General features: G+C 38.6%; 1 protein-coding gene across 3 annotated transcripts; it reads right to left on the bottom strand.

Annotated features, from left to right (window-relative positions):
* Positions 1–285: 285 nt before the first annotated feature.
* apbb1 (amyloid beta (A4) precursor protein-binding, family B, member 1 (Fe65)) lies at positions 286–16,577 on the bottom strand. Of its 3 annotated transcripts, none has more exons than XM_041802282.1 (15): positions 16,439–16,577; positions 15,162–15,814; positions 12,446–12,651; positions 12,297–12,362; positions 11,651–11,730; positions 11,459–11,525; positions 10,995–11,141; positions 8,921–9,048; positions 8,364–8,369; positions 8,063–8,177; positions 7,855–7,939; positions 6,238–6,318; positions 6,002–6,117; positions 5,550–5,726; positions 286–3,934 (listed from the first exon to the last, which is right to left on the bottom strand). In XM_041802282.1, exons 2-15 carry the CDS (start codon positions 15,790–15,792, stop codon positions 3,779–3,781), a joined length of 2,061 nt encoding a protein of 686 aa, XP_041658216.1. In that variant the 5' UTR covers positions 15,793–15,814; positions 16,439–16,577; the 3' UTR covers positions 286–3,778. The 3 variants fall into 3 exon arrangements, with proteins under 3 accessions (XP_041658216.1, XP_041658217.1, XP_041658219.1); XM_041802283.1 differs by having other exon boundaries at positions 15,162–15,809; XM_041802285.1 differs by lacking the exon at positions 8,364–8,369.
* Positions 16,578–20,547: the final 3,970 nt, after the last annotated feature.

The raw sequence follows: 20,547 nt of genomic DNA, 5'->3' as shown, positions 1-20,547 counted from the left end.
TTTTTTGTTTTTTTTGTTCATGCACTGTGTGGCTGGCTCGTCAATACTCATGGTAAAACCACTGTCAGCGGCTTTAATACATATGCAAACAGGCCTGACAGGTTGTGTGTGGCTTCTTTTACATTTTAATGGAAAATCTGGGAATGACAGATAAAACTAATAATAGAAAAAGGAATAAATGTCTGCCACCTTAGAGAGAAACCAAAGACGACATTTCAGACTAACCCTTTGGAGAACAATCTCTTCACTTCACACAGCCACAAAAGAGCACAAGATAAACAGGTATGATATGTTCACATTTATTGTGCAGTGACTTTTATATACATACATTTTATACACCTAATTTACATAAACAGAAATAAATTAATCTGCTAATGTTTTTCAACTCATCTGGCTTTAGTGTTGCCACTTACTGGACACCGCAAACTTTGATCAAGAGACGGAGAAATAGTTCCAAGTGACACATGAAGTGACAAGGCAGTAATATGAGTCAATGTGGTCTATTTTTCATTAGTGTTACACATAGAAAGAAGCAGTTGGTAAGAGTTTTTAGAGTTCAAAAGCTTCTAAAATGTTAGAAATAAGGAGAAGAAACAAGAGATGAAAGTCTCACTAAGCACTGTGTTGCTTTTCAGAGTTGGGTGATTGACATATAACCAATTACTTGCTTGCTAACTTATCGGCATGGTAGACAGGAGAAAGTAGCAAGCTACAATGGGACACCCGGTGAAGCAGAGGTGGGCATGTTCCAGTCAAATCCAGTCTCCTGATGTGCATGTACGCTGTTACAGGGATAGTTGTCCAGTGAAACTGTGAGGAAGCTATTAGCATAGCGTGACTTTACTAAGCATGCCATTGTGCTAAGTGTTGTTCAGCACAGACAAACTACAGAGCCGATTCAAATACAGTTTTATAGGTTCTTTCAGTCATTGTAATTCTGATGACAGGTAAATATCTGTTGAGGGTCAGGAAGTGTGGGACAGCAAAAGATAATGATTGAGAACGGAGAAAAGTTAGAACTTTTCAGCTCTAAATGCGCCTTTATGCTGCAATTATCATCAGAAAAGGTCTTTCATACATTGAGTACCATACCTACACTTATAAAAAAGTGATGTTTTTTCTACAGTTTAAATTGATTAACTTGGCATGTAGGTGATCAATACCAAAATTTACTCAGTCTGCAGACCAGATAACAGAAGATAAAAGTCCAGAGGACTCTAGTACTGTGCTAAGAGGCTAGCTAAGCCGCTCATGAACAAGCCTGTGCTATGAAACGGCTCTTCAATGTTAGCCACGGTAGCTAGCTTGTGTTTTAGTGCCAGTTTCCTTTACTCCTTCCTTTGTTGTTTAATCCACATTTAAGATGCCAAACTGTGACTAAATGAAGAGCTGCTTGGGAGCTGAACAACCAGCTCAACTGAGCTGAGCCAAATCATCTGGACCTCTAAAAAACACCAGTAAGATCAGGGTTTAATGAGCTAAACCATGACAAAACTGGACTGAACTAAACTGGACAGCTTTGTTAAAACGGACCATATGAAAGCGCCTAGTCCAGGCTTTTTTCAATTTCTGTCTGCAGCCATTTCTCTGTGACTTTTTTAAACTTTTTATTTTTTGCCTGAACATTTCACCAGTTTTGGGACACAAAACTAGCGTAAGAACCAAGACTTCCCGCTTTGAATGCTTGGCATAGTCGTAAACAGTTCAAAACATGACCTTTTCGGTAATTTTTTTCTATGTAGAAATCACTTCTTGCCCCCAAGTGGAGTCCTCTGCTGCTGCATGAAGCTATCTGCAAAGAACCTATAGTTGGATATCTGCTTCACCTTATGTGAGATTCATTCTCAACGCAAACATTGAAATCAAGGGTTATATATTCAGGGATTCAAATTTGTTGAGGTTTTAGAAATTAAATCTATGTCTATGTTTTATATAACAGAAAAAAAATAATAATAAAAATGAAACACCAAAAAGTAACGTCTCACTTAGTATAAGCAGCAAGTGTTGTGTTAGTAAGAAATCACAAATTTAGATGTATTCTTTTTAAATGTTACGTTGTTAGGTGTTGGTGTAGTGACCTTAATTAACAGAATCACTCCAAATTGATATAAATTTTGACTGCATATATGTTGTAGACTGATTTTTTATCTCTACGTAGCAGAGTAAGTCAGTGCTGTGACATTTGGAATTAGCTTCAGGCGTCACAAACATGTCCAAACAACAACACTGCAGAGATCAAAAACCCCAAAAGTCTTACAAACTGCACCTTTAGTATTAGAGATGACTATTACTATTGTGCTACATACAGTATTGATCACTGACGGACACATAGAGATAAAATACAACTTGTCTATTTAGTGTGTTCTTTATAAAAAAAAGTAAATCTAACAAGCTAATGTGAAAATCATCTTGATAGTGTACATTGTAGTGTGTGGAAATAATAAAAAATACATTAACTGGAGCAACCGGGGCCCACGCATGTCAAAACGAGGCCGAGGAAAACAAAAAACAGTTTAGAAATCATCTCCAGGTTTTTTCATATACACAAACTGTAAACACAAACATTTACCTGCTCTCATGTTTTCAGTTTGAAGGACCTGACAGGAAGTCTAACTCTCTACTGCTAGCTTATGATAAACACTGACACTAACTAGAGTGACATGCCTAAGAAACACGAAACAACACATCAACTCCAGCCTCCTCTAACCGTACAGCAACACAGAGGAAGAATTTACAGGTTACATTGATGATCTTAAGCACTAAGCTGCTGCGAGCAGCGAGAACTCTTGGTTATCAAAACATGCAGCTTGTGGTGAGTTTCTACAGTACTATTCAGTAGTTGTTGGTGGTAAACGGCTGTGTGAAAACCCAGAGTTTGTTTTTTTTATTACTATTATATCCATCACAAGATAATAGTTTTCGACATGGCTCTGTTGTTCCGTTAGCCTCGCACTCAATCCAGCCAGACTCTCTCATTAAACTGAACAAAGAATCACCACACCATACAGGAACATCTGATTATTGCACACTAGCACTGAACTTGCAAATGTTCATGCAGAATGTATGAGAAACACACTACACTCAGATCAGTGTTTGCTCACTATGTGACAGATGACCATACAGTTCTTTGGAAGACTAAAATACATCATTGAGGAGGGTCGGGGACATAAAACTACGTGGCACGCTACAGAGACGCCTACAGCGTTTGTATCACAACCTACAGTGGTAGAGGGAGGTGCAGTGATGTTTAAGAAATCAGTTTTAGGATATGTGACACTAACTTACGACTGTCATACAGTACCTTCTCTACAATAGTAGAAAAAGGGGAGCGTAAAGGGTGATAATTGCACCAAGGAGAATAAGGGACAGGGAGCATTTCTGTGAGAAAATCTAGCAACCTCTTTTACAAGCAACTTCTATCATCAGCATGTAAAATTACATCCAAATCAAACATTCATTTCATAGTTTCTGTTAAAACACAAAAATAGTTAAAACTCCCAGAAAGAATCCCAGCCAAGTGAGAAGAATAGACAGTGGAGTATTTTTAGAGATGGGACTTTCATAAAGTAAAAAATTTTAAAAAAGGAAATAATGCAATTTTTTCAGACACACGTTTTGCTCACAAACTACTCCACACACTAGACGAGTGACGGGACAGGTGGGATGTTGTAAGGCGAAAATTTCGGCTAAGAGATGACAGGAGGAAGAGGAGGAGGAGAAGTGAGATTGTGGTGATGGACCTTGTGTTTAATGGACTGTGGATCATCTTCACTCCAACTCAGGGAGACTGAGAGCCAGACCTGTAGCTCTTAAAGCTGCCCAGCAGACTCTGCACCCCCTTCTTGACCCGGCGAGCCACAGAGTCGGCAGGAGGAGTGGGCAGACACGAGGCCAGGCTGGGCGGACGAGCGTCCAAACATTTCTGGTAGCGAAGCTATAATAGGAAAACAAAAAACACAACATAAATTATGTATTACAGACACTCAGCTAAAGCCAAAACACTGGCCTGTGCATGTAAACAACTTCAGCTCATATTTGTTCCACTTTAGATTTGAACTTTAAACACAACAAAGTCTTGATAAAATGAAAGGGCAAATTACTTTCCATCTTCTTTGAAATTATGACTGTGGCTGTCAAAGTATAAAAATGTAATTAGATACAGACCTTGTGGTTAATTCATCAAAGTTTGCAGCTTTTGTGAGAAGCACTGAATCACACAAAAGCTTCCCAAGTCTGTCATAGTCAGTATATTACCATATTAATTCTAATATAAGAGGACCTTGATTAAAAGACAGTCGGCCACTTTTCAGGACTAAATCCTAGAAAATATTCCTTAATTTTGTCTTTAAAAAGATAACTTTACTGAGCACTGTTGCTACTTAGAACTTTTAACGCCCATGAGACAACCCACAGCATTAGATCCTCAGGTGGGCCTCCTGGTTGTTCCAAAATCGAGAAGGTAATAGGGCATTTGCCGTGTGTGCCCCTCGACTTTGGAACTACCTTTCTGAGTAGATGAGGCATGCAGCATCAGTCAGCTCTTTTAAACCTCTTCTTTTATACACTTGCTTTTATGTGGTGTCTCTGGTCTTTTACGGTCTGCTTCCTTTTTTGTCAACTGTGTACCATATTCCATGCATTTAAGGAGAGACTTAACAGCAGCCATATCTCTCACTGATCTCATGAGGCTGTGTTCACAGAGTGGAGAGCCAGTTCAGATCGTCCCCTAGATTATTGATCTTAGATGGCGATCTTGTACTGATAAAACAGTGCACTGATAACCACTTTCTTATAGCTGGTTTTATAACTCTGCCTCAGTAGTCTGTTAACTTCTCCTACTTTGGAGCCATTTTGTTCCACATAACCATAACACTGCGTCTGTGAGGCCCCAGTCCTTAACAGTACACCTGTGGTACAGATCAGCGGCTCTGTCTGTCTTTGTAAATAACACGTACCCTGGCATTCAAAGTCAAGAACCTAATGAATAAGAGTGGTTTCACATTAGGGACCCAAACCAGAGTACACTGACCCAAAAGTCAGTACACTTGAATCTCGCCCAAGACCACCTTCCTAAGTGGGCCCAGGCCCAGTGCCTAAGTGTGACTTGTTTGCATTCACAATGACCAAAACAATCAGGATTTAAGGCTCAAATGTACTTGGATCAGGGACCAGGTCCCTGGTGTGAAAGCCCCCTTAAATACAGGCAAATATGATTTTAGTTGTTTATTTCTTATTTAATCCTTAAACTGCGCTTTATACATTTGCTTAAAAACCATGTTTTCACATTGGAATTGTTTTCGTAGACAGAAAGAAAATCATAAAAAGTAAAAGTGAGTCATCTGCTTCCATCATTTTCATAAATCTGCTGTGTATGATTGTAGCAGTTGTAAACAGTGACTAACCTGGGCTACTATCAACCATGCATTACTCATCTTTAATTAATAAGTTAGAGTGTTATTTAGACTGTCCAAAATAATAAATAACATTCTTTCATCTTGAAATATCTACACCAACATGTTTTTTATCAGATGTATGCTGTCACCACTCACCATGCATGCAGCCTGCACAGCCTCGCTCAGACTGGCAGCGTTGGGTTCACACCAAAACATGTGACACGTGAAATCTCGGGGACCCTCAGCCATGATGAAAGCGAATGTGTGGACGTCCTTTCCCACACCCATGAAGGACAGGAAACGCACCCTGCACTCTGACAGGACCTCCTCATTCTGAAGACAGAAATAGAAATAAAATATACACTATAAATAATTTATGGGAATTAGTTTGTCACTTTTTCAAAACGATTTTGCTCTATCAACAGATTAAAAACAGTAACTCACAGTCACCAGATTAACACAAGTTCAGTTTTCCTAATATGAAGTCTATGTTTAATTAAATCAAGTACTGTAGAGATTATATTCTCAACATAACACATATATTGTTTTAAATTAATCATGCAGACATAACCCCCTAGTCTATGCCATGCTCTGCTCTTGTTTGTTACCTGTTTAGAGAGTATGGTGAGTGTAGCTGGTGCAACATTCACAGACACAGGAATCCAGTCACTCTTATCTTTTCCAGAGACTGCTGCCTCCAGCGCATCATTGATTACATCCATACCTAGGAGATGTGCATAGCAGAAACGAGCACAATAGACCATATCCAAAATCAGAATTGGCATCAGGATAGAAAATGTTCCAGGAATGTAATATAATTATATATTTGAAAGTGTTTTCTTACCAACTGGCTTTAAAACAGGCTCACAGCCAAGATAATAAACATGGAAGTGCTGGAAGAGTTCATTTTTGGGGGCAGGGAATTCTGTGACAGAAAGAAATTTATTTTTAAAATTGGAAACTAAAGAGCATCAAGTTTGTCAAAATGTTTGTTACCTAATTATACTTTATGCCTTCAAACAATAAAATGCTTATTTTCCTTTATATACAGTATCAAATGGCAATAAAACTAAAAAAGAACTAAAGATTTTAGCTCATATTTTATACCTAAAAAGAGAGAGCACCATGTTAACTTCAAAATACATTTGCAATGTATTTACAGGTCATTCAGAAAGTATTCACTTTTTTCTATTTTGTTCTGTTGCAGCCTAATGACAGTTGTTAAAATTCATTTGTCTTCTCATTAATCTACACTCAGTACCCTGTAATGACAAAGTGAAGAACATAATTTTAGACATGTTCACAAATTTATGAAAAAAACAAGAAATATCACACTGACTTAGGTATTAAAATCCTTTGCAAAACACTTAGAATTGAGCTTGCTTAGCTTTTGTATGTTTATAAGTTCATTTTATGTTACCCTTCATATGTGGAAATCAAAAATCAAAAATCTAATAAAGACAAATTTAGCCTAGGTGCCTTCCATTTCTCTTGACATTTTCTGAGAGTCCACTTGTGGTCAATTAAATTGATTAGGCATGACTTGGAAAGACACAAACCTATCTACAAAAGGCCTCACAGCTGACGATGCATATCAGAGCAAAAAATCAAAAGGAGGAAGTGCCTGCAGAGCTCAGAGACAAGATTGTTGCAAGGCACAGATCTGGGGAAGGCTGCAAAAATAATTCTGCTAGGCTGAAGGAGCACAGTGGCCTCCATAATTCTCAAATAAAAAAGTTTGGCACTGCCAGGAGTCTTCCAAAAGCTGGTCATCTGGCCAAATTGAGCAATGGGGAAAGAAGGGCCTTAGTAAGAGAAGTGACCAAGAACCCAGTGGTCACTTGGAGCCCCAGAGACTCTGTGTGGAGATGGGACAAAGTTCCAGAAGGACAAGTTATTTGCAAACTCCCAGTGGGCATCTCCCCAGTTAGACTTCAATCAAGGTACAGAAAAATCTCAGAAACAATCACGAGAAATGGGAAGAGCCTGAGCTCAATTTCAAGCGTTGTTGCAAAGGGTCTGAAAAGTTTCATATTCCTGTTTTTCAGTTTTCATAAATTCGCAAAAATGTATAAATTCTGTTTTCACTTTGTCATTATGGGATTTGAGGAGTAGAAAATTAGGTAAAGAGAACTTAAACGACTGTAGCATCAGGCTTCAACATAACAAAATTGAAAAATGTGAAGGGGTCTGAATACTTCCTAAATGCATTTTATATAAAATGTTGTCTATGTGTTTGTGTTGTGTAGACATTGTGTGTAGCCTTGCTTTTAATTTTTGGTAATATACCAGAAATTACCCAATAATGGTTGCCTAGGAATTCTTTTTTGTTGTCATTATATCGAAACAGATATTAAAATTGTTTAATTTTTAAATTATATCAGAGTTTGAAAATCTGGTATCTCAACAACCCTACATTGTATGAAAAATGGTTTAATACCCCAAATCCCCTCATTTTTACCTTCAACAGGAAGGATGCCAGGGTTTCTAGGATCAGAATTGAGCCTGCTCACTCCTGGCTTTGTGGCCTTTCTCTCCATCATTATCTAAAGTCACATTAGGTAAAGAAAAAAATGTCAAAACTCTGGTAAGAAATCCAATGTTTGTTATAAACCAAGAGGCTGCACTGAATTCATAATGATACAAAATTAATTCCACTAGTCGCTGACCTTTGAGCACATCTCATGTAAGCTGGTGGCGATGTTTTTGGCGGGTGAATCGCAGCGGAAAACATGACACTTGAGCACCTGGGTCAGGTTGTCCCGAGCCACATAAGCAAAATCCCTGCAGGAGAAACCAAATTGATAAGGTCACATTCACATATTGAATCATTAAAACACAGTGACTATGTGAGCCCATTTAAAACATGCTTTCAATATGTACACAGAAAACACACACAGAAATATGCTAGCAGAGCTATGACCAGCACAGGACAATAAAACTTTAAAGAAGAGAATGATTCATGAATACCTTTCCCTGTCGGTGATGAAAATGCAGCATGAAAAAGAGAGCAGGACTGTTAGAACACACTGAGAAGCAGTCAGGCCAGTAAGCCAGTAGTTCCCTCAACAATCCAGCAGAGGGCAGCAGAGTACAATTTAAAAAAAATAGCAAACAGAAGAAGTCTATTGTGCTTTTAAGGGATGCCAGACCTGTGAGTTATAAATGAGTCATCGCTACAGGAGGGTGAGAAAATTATTTTAAAGGGGAATAAACCATTAAATGTAGACTCAGCAGGATTATGGCAAACTGTCCAAATGACCATCTGTACTAACAGAAGCAAGCATTCTGTAGAACTAACACTAAATCCCACTTAATATAATAATAAGGTACAAAACCATACTTTACTGCAGTATCTTCACACAATTAGGAACATAAACTACTATGACTTGAATCCATATTTTTCCTCCACATCAAGAGAAAAATATCACTTAGTGTGGTCAAAGTGGAAAAATTATCATTTTTAAAACATCTCTGTCAAATGAATAAATTGCGCCTTTGTCTGGGGCCGTGTACTGTGGACTGACCTGCCGTTGTCTCGACCGACACCCCAAACCCGGATGCTACCGATGGGCTGAGTGTGAAGCAGAGTCTGTCCCAGAGGGTCGATCAAGTTCATGGTGTCGTTCTCCAGAACCATCAGCATGTCCTTACCCTGTCAAAATACAATCACACGAAAGGTATAAAGACTAAAGCTTAACAAATGACAACTCCAAAGAAAGAGAAGTGCTCTATTTGATGACTAAAATGATGACTAAAAATGGTTCTTGACAACCATTTTTCCATGTAATGAGCTAAAAATAGCTCTTTCATGATAAAACTGACAAAAAAGTAAGTTGAGTTTTCTTTAAGGAGACAGGACTAGACTAAATGTCAGACATTTAAAATCCATGATATCAATCGGGAGATCATGAGAGAGCACAAAGAGCAGATGTCAGTGTGTATGCATTCCTGTGTAAAGCAGTGTGACAGGGAAACACAAGATGTTAGGTAGGTTCAATCTGTAGCTCCTCTGTGTATGTCAGGTGTTGTATTTCTATCAATTTAAAAAAAAATGCAGATCTAGGTTGAAAAACCTCAGCTCTGTGTCCTGTTGATAGTAACATTTAGATTAATCATGGCTGCAGCTACAGGTCAGTCCACTTCCTTATTCTAGCTTTAACACCCACACTGTGTATAAAGGCCCATTAGTCAAAATTAGTAATGCAATGTTGAAATCTGTGTTGAAACCAAGGAGGTGACAAATTACGTTATGATGAGTTCAAGGTCAACTTGGAAAATCAGATTTTGGTGAGAAACTTGAATAAACTCAGTTGTCTGGAGAAGAGGTACACTTTCATTCCCAGTTATGTAAAACAGATTAACAAGCTATGTTATAAACTTGCTGTTGTCTCATTTTCCCACCAAATTTTATATATATATATATATATATATATATATATATATATATATATATATAGATAGATAGATAGATAGATAGATAGATAGATATATCTATATATATATAGATATATATAGATATATATTTATATATATACTGATATTGAACATACAAATTTAAGGAGTATCAACAAGGGTATCAGTTTCAATAAAAATTAAAGATCCCATCCTTGCTGTAGAAGTACTCCACTATACATTTGAGGAATGTCAGTATTTTTTTAGTTAAATTTAAATTCTAAAACATAGGGCTTTTGTAGACTAAATCTAGACTATAACTTTAAGGAGTCAACATGCCTGAAATGTGATTATAACATTTTTATCTCAAGACAAAGACCAAATTTACATTAATTTCTGAATGATGGCACAGGTCACCTCATATAAAGTAGCCCGTATAAAGTAGCAGATTAAAACAAAGGTTACATTTCCTACTTCAGCTGCGAGTTCGTGGTGTTGAGCAGAATTTTATGATTATTTTTTATCGGGGTGTTTACAGAGCCTTAATCAGGTACGGTACCACAGCATGGTTTGGTAACCTGTCTGTGCAGTTAAAATCCAAATTGATGCAACTGAGTCAGACTGTGTGGAAACTAGTAGGAGGTAAACATCACACATCCTTGCAGACTATTTTAGAACAGGCTGCTCTCAAGCAGGCCACTAGATTGAAAATGATCAATGCAATGTTGTACATACAGAATATGTACTGCTGCCCTGCGGTAAGAGGTTCAGGGTTCCCTGCTGCTAAACAGGTTTATACATTGACCTGTGTCTATAAAGCTCTTTAACAGCTTTCAAGTAAGGCAGGAAAGAGAATGGGTTGGACTGTGATTCATCTTGCATTTTTGCACTGATACTCCAAGACACTAATATATTTGCATTGTAGATTTTTTAGCTGATTTAATTATTGGTAGTCAATGTCTTATGTTCAAGTGTTTTTTGTGTGTAATCTGTATGTTATTTATTATTCTCTATGGCTGCAGCATGGGTGAAGAGCCCCAGACAAATTCCGCACTCGCTGAGACAATAAAGGTTATCTTATCTGGTGCACCTTTTTAAAATTTCCTCAAAGTTTACTAGAAAAATTTCCATTGAGTCCACTTTTTTGTTGAATTTACATTAAGGAAGACATTAAAGAAACTATTTCTAAATATCTGTGCCACTCACCTCTCCCCAGATGCCAGCAGTGTCGTGTAGGTTGTGTTTGTGATAAGAGAGCTGTCTGATGCAGTTGTTGACAGCCACACTGCTCTTGCCAGGGGCCATGTCCTCCTCAGACATCTCTACCCAGCCCAGGGAACGAACTGCGAAACACTGGAACAAAAAAAAAAATGAGGCTCATTAGTAGGTAAAAGGAATAAGTTAGAAACAGGTAGCAATGTATGAGGACTGCAGAGCACCACATACGCAGAGAAAAAAATAGTGTGTGGCTCCACAGCCTGACTAAAGGTTAAGATGCACTCTATTTATCAGGTCTATCTTTAATGCTTCAGGGCTATTTTAAGCCACATTGATGCTTTAATGGATCAATTCTAGGCCTGCATTATGCATTACGACCAATCACAATGCTCTACATTCTCAAGAGTATACACATAACTTTTTACATGTTCAGAAAATTCAATATGATTTACCTTAGTTTCTATATCTGTGCTGAGTGGAGCAAGCTTCTCTTCTTCATCAGAATGGGAGCAATTGTAGCTACAATGACAAAGAGACAACGGTAAGCATACACAACTAAAGAGCAGACCAAAAAGGGGCAACAATAGAAAAGAATAAACAATATTCCAACTATTCATTAAAAAAAATACTTAGGCAGCACATACTTGAGGTTGATTGATGCATAGCGTAGAGTTGCCCCCTCGAACTCCTTTAGACTTTGATCAGATGCAACCTCTCCCTCCTCCTGTAGATGAAAAACCATAAAAAATGAAAAATTAAGATCCATTCAAGCTGGAAGATGCTGGCCTTAAGAGACAAATAGAGACATGTCACCCCTCAATAAAAATAAACTGTCAAGATGCGCTGAATAACCTTGGATCATATGAGGAGTAAACTTTGCTTTATTTGAAAGCTTTGACCTTGGATTACCATAGAATCCAGAATATGGATCACATGGGTATGTAACGCACACTCTGTTTTACTTAATGATGAGGTTGCTTGTTAATGTTTTGATTTAAAAACCTAAAATTGACAGATTTTTTTGCTTGATGGTAAATCAGATGGCTACACACGTCTAATTTCTTTTCTACTGGCATATTGGTTGCACTGGTGTAAAGGATGCGGTCCCCATCTGAGATGAAATAAAAAAACATCTTACACACCAAGTTTTACAATTATTGATAAAGAAAGTTTTGGCTGAGACTAAGTGAATGTGCTCCAGAAGCTTAACAAAACTATTTGTTGGCCACATGTAACTTGGTACAAACTGGTTAACAACAGTTTTACTCAAGCAAATTACTCAAGCCGTACCTTCCACAGCTCTGCTTCTCCTTCTCCTGCTCCTTCATCTGTGCTGGAAAGCTGAGCCCAGGATTCCTGGTAAATTTAAACCACATCTTAGTGTCCTTCGACTCTACTTTCATTACCTCTCTTTGAGTTTAAAGTGCATTAGACCTCACCTCAGGCTCCTCGCATGGTGTCGTCTCCAGGGACATAGTAGAGGACATCATGGAGTCGCCCACTTTCCCCAGGGGCGAAGGAGGCTCCCACTGGGTGGTACCTGTGGGGATGTGCCAGTAGTAGGTGCCAGATGTATCCCGCACTCTCATCCATCCTGACGGCAGGTCTGTGTCGGTCTCGAAAGCACTGGAATCCCAAAAGGACTCTGAAGGGAAAGGAGCAGAGGAGAAACACGGGAAGGAAAAACATTTAATATCAAGTGGATAAAATGAAATAAATCACAAGGACAATGCAAGGGGAGACAAGAACAAGCAAGGACAAAACAAATATCCTGAAAATATTTGATCAACACTTACAGTGTTGAAAGAGCTAATATTTAATAAGCACTGCTGTCTTAGAGAGTAAACTGGAAAGTAATGCAATAAAAACTCATTTTGCTGAAACTACTTTTCTGAAGGATATTCTGAGTTTTCCTTAGATCATCTCAGTACTGAGGAAGCAGCTGGTTTCGACAGCTGTGTAACAGAAAAGCTTTTTAGTTTCTGCTTCTTTAAACAACAAGTGACAAACCATTTGGTCTTTTATTTGTACAGCTGTTTTATCCACTGTTGGTATGAAGTGAACAAACAATAACACAGTGGGTGACTAAAACAACTTTTCTAACTGTTATTTTGATCATTAGCTCACTTAAATCACTCAACACTTCTTTGCTGTAGCGCCATAAAATAATTAACTAACTCTTACATCTCTGAGTGCTTATGCTCAAAAAGGAGACTGCAACAGCATCACAGACTGAAAAGTTGGATGTGACACCAACAAAATCAACAGTGGGATCTTAACTGTTGTGTATTCAGATCAATAAATCAGCCACATATTTGTTTGAAAACATGCTATACATTAATGGAGTGAAACATGTGGCCTTAGGGTATGTCTGTGAACATTAAGATATTAGAAAAAACTCAAACGTTAGAGAGTAAATTCACTTCTTCCTAGCTCTGTTGTTAATAGGTTTGCTCATGAGTGTGCTGACCATCTTTGTTTTTGTTTTGTATACAACATTCTCTTTTAAACCTTGAATAATGCAATGAAAAGAAGTGCATATCCATTTCTAGAAAGCAAAATACTCATGTTTTAACATAGGAAGCAGGGATGCATGGATGCATCTGTTTAACATCAGTAGCACCTGATATCAGACCTGCTGACATACACTGGCTATCAGCAAATAATGTGGCATGAACCATGTCTGTTGCTGATGTATATTTGTTATGTCCAATGAATTTAGCACTGACATCTAGCACGCCTAACCGCGGCATCAAAGAAGACATTGTTTTACTTGGCAGATGAAGTGATCTGTTGGACAAACTCTCTTCTGTTTTCATGTTCAAACATGAGAGAAAATGTCAACATACTGGGAGTCTTACACCAAAATAAGTATTATTTAAAACAACAACAAACATCGGTGTCAGTATTTGCAATAGTCTAAAGTGTTGTTTTATACAACATTATCAGCTCAAATTTCATAATCTGTGCATCTCTAGAGGGAACAGTTCAGATATAAATACTTTCTGGTGGAACAACCTTGGATTTACTAACAGCTTTCATGCCTCTTGGCATGCTTTCTGCCACCACTTGCTCCTTCACATTGCTTACAGGTGATTTTGGCCACTTCTGGCACAACAGTGGTGGGTTTTTAAAGTCTTAAAGTGAAATAAGATTGGTTCAGGTAAGCAATGGATCTATATCTCATTGAGTACAATAAATTATGCATTAAAGTTGATCAGACACTGGACTAAAATGGCTGCCATGTGAGTAGATAAGCTGATTAAAGAAAGTTTAATGTGGTCTCTTGATTACAGGTGTTTCACAGCTGTCTACATGGAAACTCTTGGTCTTACTTCCATCAGAGAAGCACAAAATTAGATTTCTGTCAGTATATAATATGCCAATACTTTGAAATGTTAGCCTATATTAATACCAATACTGATATATGGACACATTTTTTTATTTTAAAGAATGCCAAGTGTCTCCTGCGTAATGAGAGACTGAGGCAAGCAGATCCGAGAGAAGAAATGTTCAAAGCTTACTGTGGGCCTCCTTGAGTATGTGACATCCTAGGTAACCATGTATACTTGGTGATACAGTTGTGTATTTTATCTATATGTAAGGTCAATTATGATACACACTGCCAACATGTTGGGCAGATATATCTGCTTTAAATATCCGCAGAATTCCAATATCTGCCCATACCAATATAAGCCAATAATGCTGCGCATCCCACATTTATATTCACATATTTAGCCCCCTACAAATAATTTTAACAGCTTAAGTCTATTTCTGTCATGTACAGTAATTATCAGTGATTTTAAATCCTCCTAGGAAGATCTCATAACTGTGCTTACACAGTTTATAGCTTGTATCACTCTAAAACATTAGGTGCTTTGCAGTAGTTGTTGACAAAAACTCATTTTCTGATAACAACATTCAGGTATAACACAAAAAGCTAATTTAGTATTTATATATGGTTCATAAATGCTAAATAAGGGGACTGTAAGTAAACTACTTCCCTTTTGTCCAAATGGATAGTAATATGAGATGATATTTTCTTCCTGTTTCAAAGTATTTTGTAAATATTGTTGGATATGTGTTCTTGCTCTACATTATTTTTTTTTATTACCATGTAAATGTGTAGTCTGAACTCTAAGTAAATGTACTTACCTCTGTTGCCATTTGGAGAGCTGTCAGCCGTGTTGTCCTGTGCAGGCCAGCAGGACTCTTCCTCGTTTGGTGACCCATTCATGTTTGAGAACAGCAGACAGGCATTTCTCCCCACAACACCGCCCTCCCTCTGAGACTCCACTTTACTCTGCTCCTCTGTGACTCCTCTGGTTTCGTCCGATGTCTCCTCATCTTCATCTGATTTCTTCTCCTTCTCTTTGCCATCTTCTTCTCTCTCTTTGTCCTTCTCTTCTGTGGACTCCAGAGTGTCGATGAGCAGCGTATCATTCAGGATGTTCTTGGACTCTTCCTGATTGAGGCCAGGGCTCAGCGTTATTTTGGGAGACTTGGTCTGCTCCTCATTTCCCTGTTGTTCTTCCTGAGTGTTTGTCTGGTGAGGGAAGTCTTCCTTGTTCCCATTCTGGCTGATATTGCAGTTGTGGTCCTGATCCTGATGGTTCTCGGCTACCTTCCGCAGCTGGTTCTGGCCTTCTTTTACCCACTTGGCATTGTTGCCAGTGGACTCCTGGTCGCCCCAGTGGCTGCCGTCGTTTATCTTGTTCTTCAGTTCTTCATCTTGTTTTTGTTTATTTACTACATAGGACATGTCTTCATCATCATGGCCTCCCATGGTAACTTTCCATGAAACTGCTCTGGCGGAGAAATAATCTGTGTTAGCATCATAGTTAGCATGCTAGTTAGCATCGTAGTGATTACAAATGGAGATATTCTGCAATTACTTTCACAACAGATTTGATGGGAGTAAATAAACGGTTATATAACTGTGTCAAATCTATCGAAAATGTCCGAGTTAAATCCTTGAGAATTCGTAATAATCGAAAGACTAATGTTTGTTTCTTGTTCGTCTATTTCGGGTTAGCAGCTACTGCGTTCACTTTCACATCAAACATAGAGGGCGAATGCGAAACGTACTTCAAAAGCTTGATCGCCCATTTGCCAACACGGCCTTTTTCTCGTTTGATGTTGAGCCCAACTCAGAGCAAGTTACTAACCATGAAGCCGCAGTTTATTCATTAAGCTGGCCGTTAATTCATATTAAAATCTGAAGTTATGCCACGAACCAAAACACAACTATACTAATCGTGTAACTTCGCGGTAGATAGGAATAACGGGATCCATCCGCCATCACCACAGCCGTCATCTTGGCTAAGCTATCGTTAGCTCCTCCGCTAGCTAGCTAACGCTTCCAAACAGAGAAATCACAGCGACTGCGTTGGCAGTGATTTATCACAACTGCAATAGGAATTTTCACTTACCAGCTCCACCGAACCCCTTGTTGTCGAAATAGGCGCAACTCCACCAGCTAACTACATATTTCCATGAATCGTGAGGGCTCGCTTGGTTTCTAGGTGGTGTTTTCTGTCAGTGGGCTCGACTAGTGATGGAGGACGAACCTGCGTCACGGATTAACGTCACTGCCACACAAGCAGAGCAGCAGAGGAACAGTCAAATAACAATGATATGCCTTTTTTGGACATAAAACCGGAGATGCATATTAGCAAATTCTCACGATTTAAGTGTGTATAGAACATATGCTTAGCTCCGGTGCCCTAAGAAATTAAATGTTATCTTTATTTGACCAAGACACCCTTTGGAGATTAAAAAAAACACTCGTAAGTTTTGAAAGTCAAGGTGATAACCAGTCCAATACATTCAGACCAAGTTGGCTTCATCCACAACTGCAATATTAGACATTTAATTCACATCATGTGGGTCACTTAAAATGAAGCTCCTTGGATTGATGCTTCACCTGCTACCGCCCTGTCACTAGATGTCGAAAAATGGTTCCACAGGGTGGAGTGGCGGTACCTGTTTTGTGTTCTAGAGGCCTTTGGCTTTAGCCATAAATTCAACAGCTGGGTCAATCTTTTGTATACCAATCCTAGAGCTTCAGTTGCAACAAATGGTCTAAGATCACTATCATTTGAACTCTGCAGAGGCACTAGGCAGGGTTGTCCAATGAGCCCATTGCTCTTTGCTCTGGCATCGGAGCCTCTGGCAGCCACAATTCGCAAAGACCCTGACTTTCCAGGCATTCAAGTTGGCAGTAGTAGCCACAAACTTATGCTTTATGCAGATAATATGTTAGTTTTCATAACAAAGCTGGAACGCTCTAAACCCTCCCTCTTTAAAACCATAGAAAGGTTCTCTAAATTGTCAGGATGTAAAGCAACCTGACCCGCCAGATGGATGTGTTTCACATCTGGGAAAGCTTCAATAGGAAACGTTTGGGAAAAGGCAGAGGCTTTGAAAAAAACTTGGAGTGTGATTGGATGAATGTTCTGTCTGTCACATCTCTACGGCCAATCAGAGCAACAAAACTACAGAGGAATAACGCGAAACATGGCGACTAAAGACATGTAAGTATTGGACTTTTGTCGTTTTTGAAAAGAAAACAACTCACTGCTGTTCTTTGTTCTTCTTTTAAGGAAGAAATGTCATCAAGTTCTGTTAAAACTGACGCTTTAGCAGCATCCACGCTGAGCTGTTCCACCAGCTGAACCAGCCTCTTGCTGCTGCCTGTTTATGTCACAACTACGCTGCGCCTGAAAGTACTGCCCCTCGTCGCTGATTGGTCCTGTCACTTTGCAAGGAGCTTTGCAAGATGGATTCGCCAGTGAGAAACAAGGAAACGGGCGTATCAATCTGCTTTGCAAGGTTAGATGTAAAGTGAATTGGGACAAATCAGAGGCCCTTCCCCTCACTCCCTTCTGCCCCGAGACCCTATTTCAAACAGGGAAATTTACTTGGCCACATACAGGAATTAAATACCTGAGTATCACATTTCCTCCACTGTTATCAGACTTGATATGTGTCAATTTTGAACCCCTCTCAGATAAATTTAAGACAGATACAAACCGATGGTCCCCCTGTTCCTTTCCCCATGGGGCAAAGTCAAAATGAACTGTGTACCCAAATTTAACTATCTTCTTCAGGCACTCCCTATTAGTGGTATAAGATACCACTGAAATATTTCAAACAATGTGATAGACTATGTAATACATTTTTATGGAATGACAAATGTCAAATGTCATTCCATAAAAATGCCAGGCTAAATATTTAAAAATGACAGAGACTTGTCGCTCAGGGGGGATTGGGTGTCCCTAACTTGTTGCTGTATCACTATGCATTCTGTATCAGGCACATGATCCACTGCGCTTTGCCACCAGAGAGAGCCCCTCCATGGTTTAACCTTGAAAAAATCCTCAGCAGACCACTTCCCCCATGCACCTCCTCACCACTTAACTCCCACCAGAGGCTCAAGCTCACCCTATATTTTCACATATTCAGTGGTTGTGGAAAAGGATGGCCTTCATACACAATTTTAATCCCTATCCTCACTCTCAAGCCTTCATTTGGCTCAACCCTAAACTCTGCTTGGGGAAGTCACCATTCCTCTGGAGGCATCTGGTGGATAAAGAAATCCTGGTCTTCGGGGACTTCCATGAAGGGGGCACACTGAAGTCTTTTGATTGCTTAAAGACACAGTTTCACTTACTGCAGAATCAGTTCTGGAAATATTTACAACTAAGAGAGTTGCCCTAAGATACAGGACTTCTGGTCCAACAAACACTAAAATCTAGAGCGTATTATTAAGTACAACCTACCCTTTTGTCCAAGTTTGTTTATTCTGGGGGAGCCAATGCCCCTTGGGGAACTCCCTCCCCCTGAGGCAGGATGGGTGCAGACTGCACTGATGCTAGGGCGTAAGCTAATTGTATCAGAATGGAAGGCTCCCTCTGCCCCTTCTGTTAATCTCTGGCATAATCACTTAGGTAGACGAGCTGCACAGTAGGGTCTATCATTCAGACTTAGAAACAGAACAGAATACTACAATTTGAAGTGGGGATGATATCTGTCTAGAATTAATGATGCAAACTGAGGTGTGGGGGATTGGAGAGGCTTTAGGAATCTTGTCATCAACAGACATCTGGTAACCCCTTCCCCTGTGATCTATAAAGAAGAGAAATATATTTACTTTACTTCATGTCATGCTGGTGTGTCCATCGTTGCCAAGCAATTTTAACCTTTGCAGATTTATTTGTTTATTTTGTTCCTTTTCCCCTTTTGCCTATTCAAGCCTGTTTTCTTTTTTCTAGATTTTATGAAGTATATATTTCCTCTCTTTTATTTTGTAAACAAATATGAAATAATTGATAAAATATTTGTATTTGAATCCACCTGCCACTCTGGCTGGTGGATTCAAATACAGTATCTACCAGCCACAAATATTTCTTCATGAGAAACTCTATTTAAATATGTTATATACTGAAGTATAACATAAAAATCAAGGTTTATAGTATTCAAGTTATGGGCTATTTATTAAGAAGGAGTCGTTGCACATATAATCTGAACTAATGCTCATTTTAATCAACGATGCTAGTGTTTGCAGTGTTTTCTACAGGGGCACTGTAAATTCAAAGGTGTTTTCCTGCATTATAACTTTTAGACTAGCTAGAAATGTATGTTTTTTGTTCATTTCCTGCAGTCTCGAGCCAAAATTCACTTTATTTAACTTTCTTGGACTTACAACAAGTAAGCCATTGGTTCAGACACATCTTTAGCAAGTATTCTAGTTTCGATGAACTACTCTCGTATGTTACTGAAACCATCCCAGAAACAAACGGTAGAAACAAGCAGAAAAAAAGGGGTTTAATTTATACAGTTTATTCTAACAAAACCCCTCTTTAAAGTTAGGCTACTTTTGTTTACCTGCCCCAGTGGTTGGTAAGTTGAGCAAATTCACCAGACACCACTTAAAAATATCTGCATCTAGCAGGTAGTGGGTTCTAATTTCCCACCCCTGAATGTTGAAAAAAAAAAAAAAAACACAGTACACAGTCAGTACACAGTCTACATTTTGGAGAAAATTAATTGAAAAGTCCTTTGGAGCATCATTCTCAAAACATATTTAAATTCAAACCCAAAGCAGCAGGCAGTATGGAAAGTTATTGTAATATAGTTGCAGTAAGTGCAATCTGAATGATGTGAACAGAATAATGCAGCCAGAACATGCCTTAATATGCAGAGCTCCTTTTAAAAACTTACAACTGACTTTGGCTGTTTTATTAACCATTAAAGAGGGCACTGGCTTCACAAATAAAAACCTTTAAAATCTGATTTATCAGAATGTGAAACTTTGAAATGTTTGGGTATTGTAACAAACACCATCCACTCTACTGTTTGAATATTTGCCACAGCAGAAAACGATGTCTTAAAAATGGAAATTTCACTGATTTAGGTGACGCTTTCATTTACTTAAAATGTTTTAAAGATAAAGACACCTAAGTCACAGTTAAGACAGTTTAAGATGGAATTGTACTTCTTAAAGGTTTTCTGCAAAAAAATCAAACATTCCAGCCAG

This window comes from Cheilinus undulatus, linkage group 2, assembly GCF_018320785.1.
Source record: "Cheilinus undulatus linkage group 2, ASM1832078v1, whole genome shotgun sequence".
NCBI lineage: Eukaryota > Metazoa > Chordata > Actinopteri > Labriformes > Labridae > Cheilinus > Cheilinus undulatus.
Note: the sequence above shows the minus strand (reverse complement) of the source record. Positions and strands in the feature narration are given on the sequence as shown.

Excerpts from the sequence above, each read along its gene's own strand:
- apbb1 (XM_041802282.1), bottom strand. The coding sequence starts at position 15,792 with ATGGGAGGCCATGATGATGAAGACATGTCCTATGTAGTAAATAAACAA. Across the intron at positions 11,731-12,296 it reads GAGAAGCAGAGCTGTGGAAG|GAGGAGGGAGAGGTTGCATC; the intron begins GTACGGCTTGAG and ends TTTCATCTACAG. Across the intron at positions 11,526-11,650 it reads TATGCATCAATCAACCTCAA|CTACAATTGCTCCCATTCTG; the intron begins GTATGTGCTGCC and ends TTGTCATTGTAG.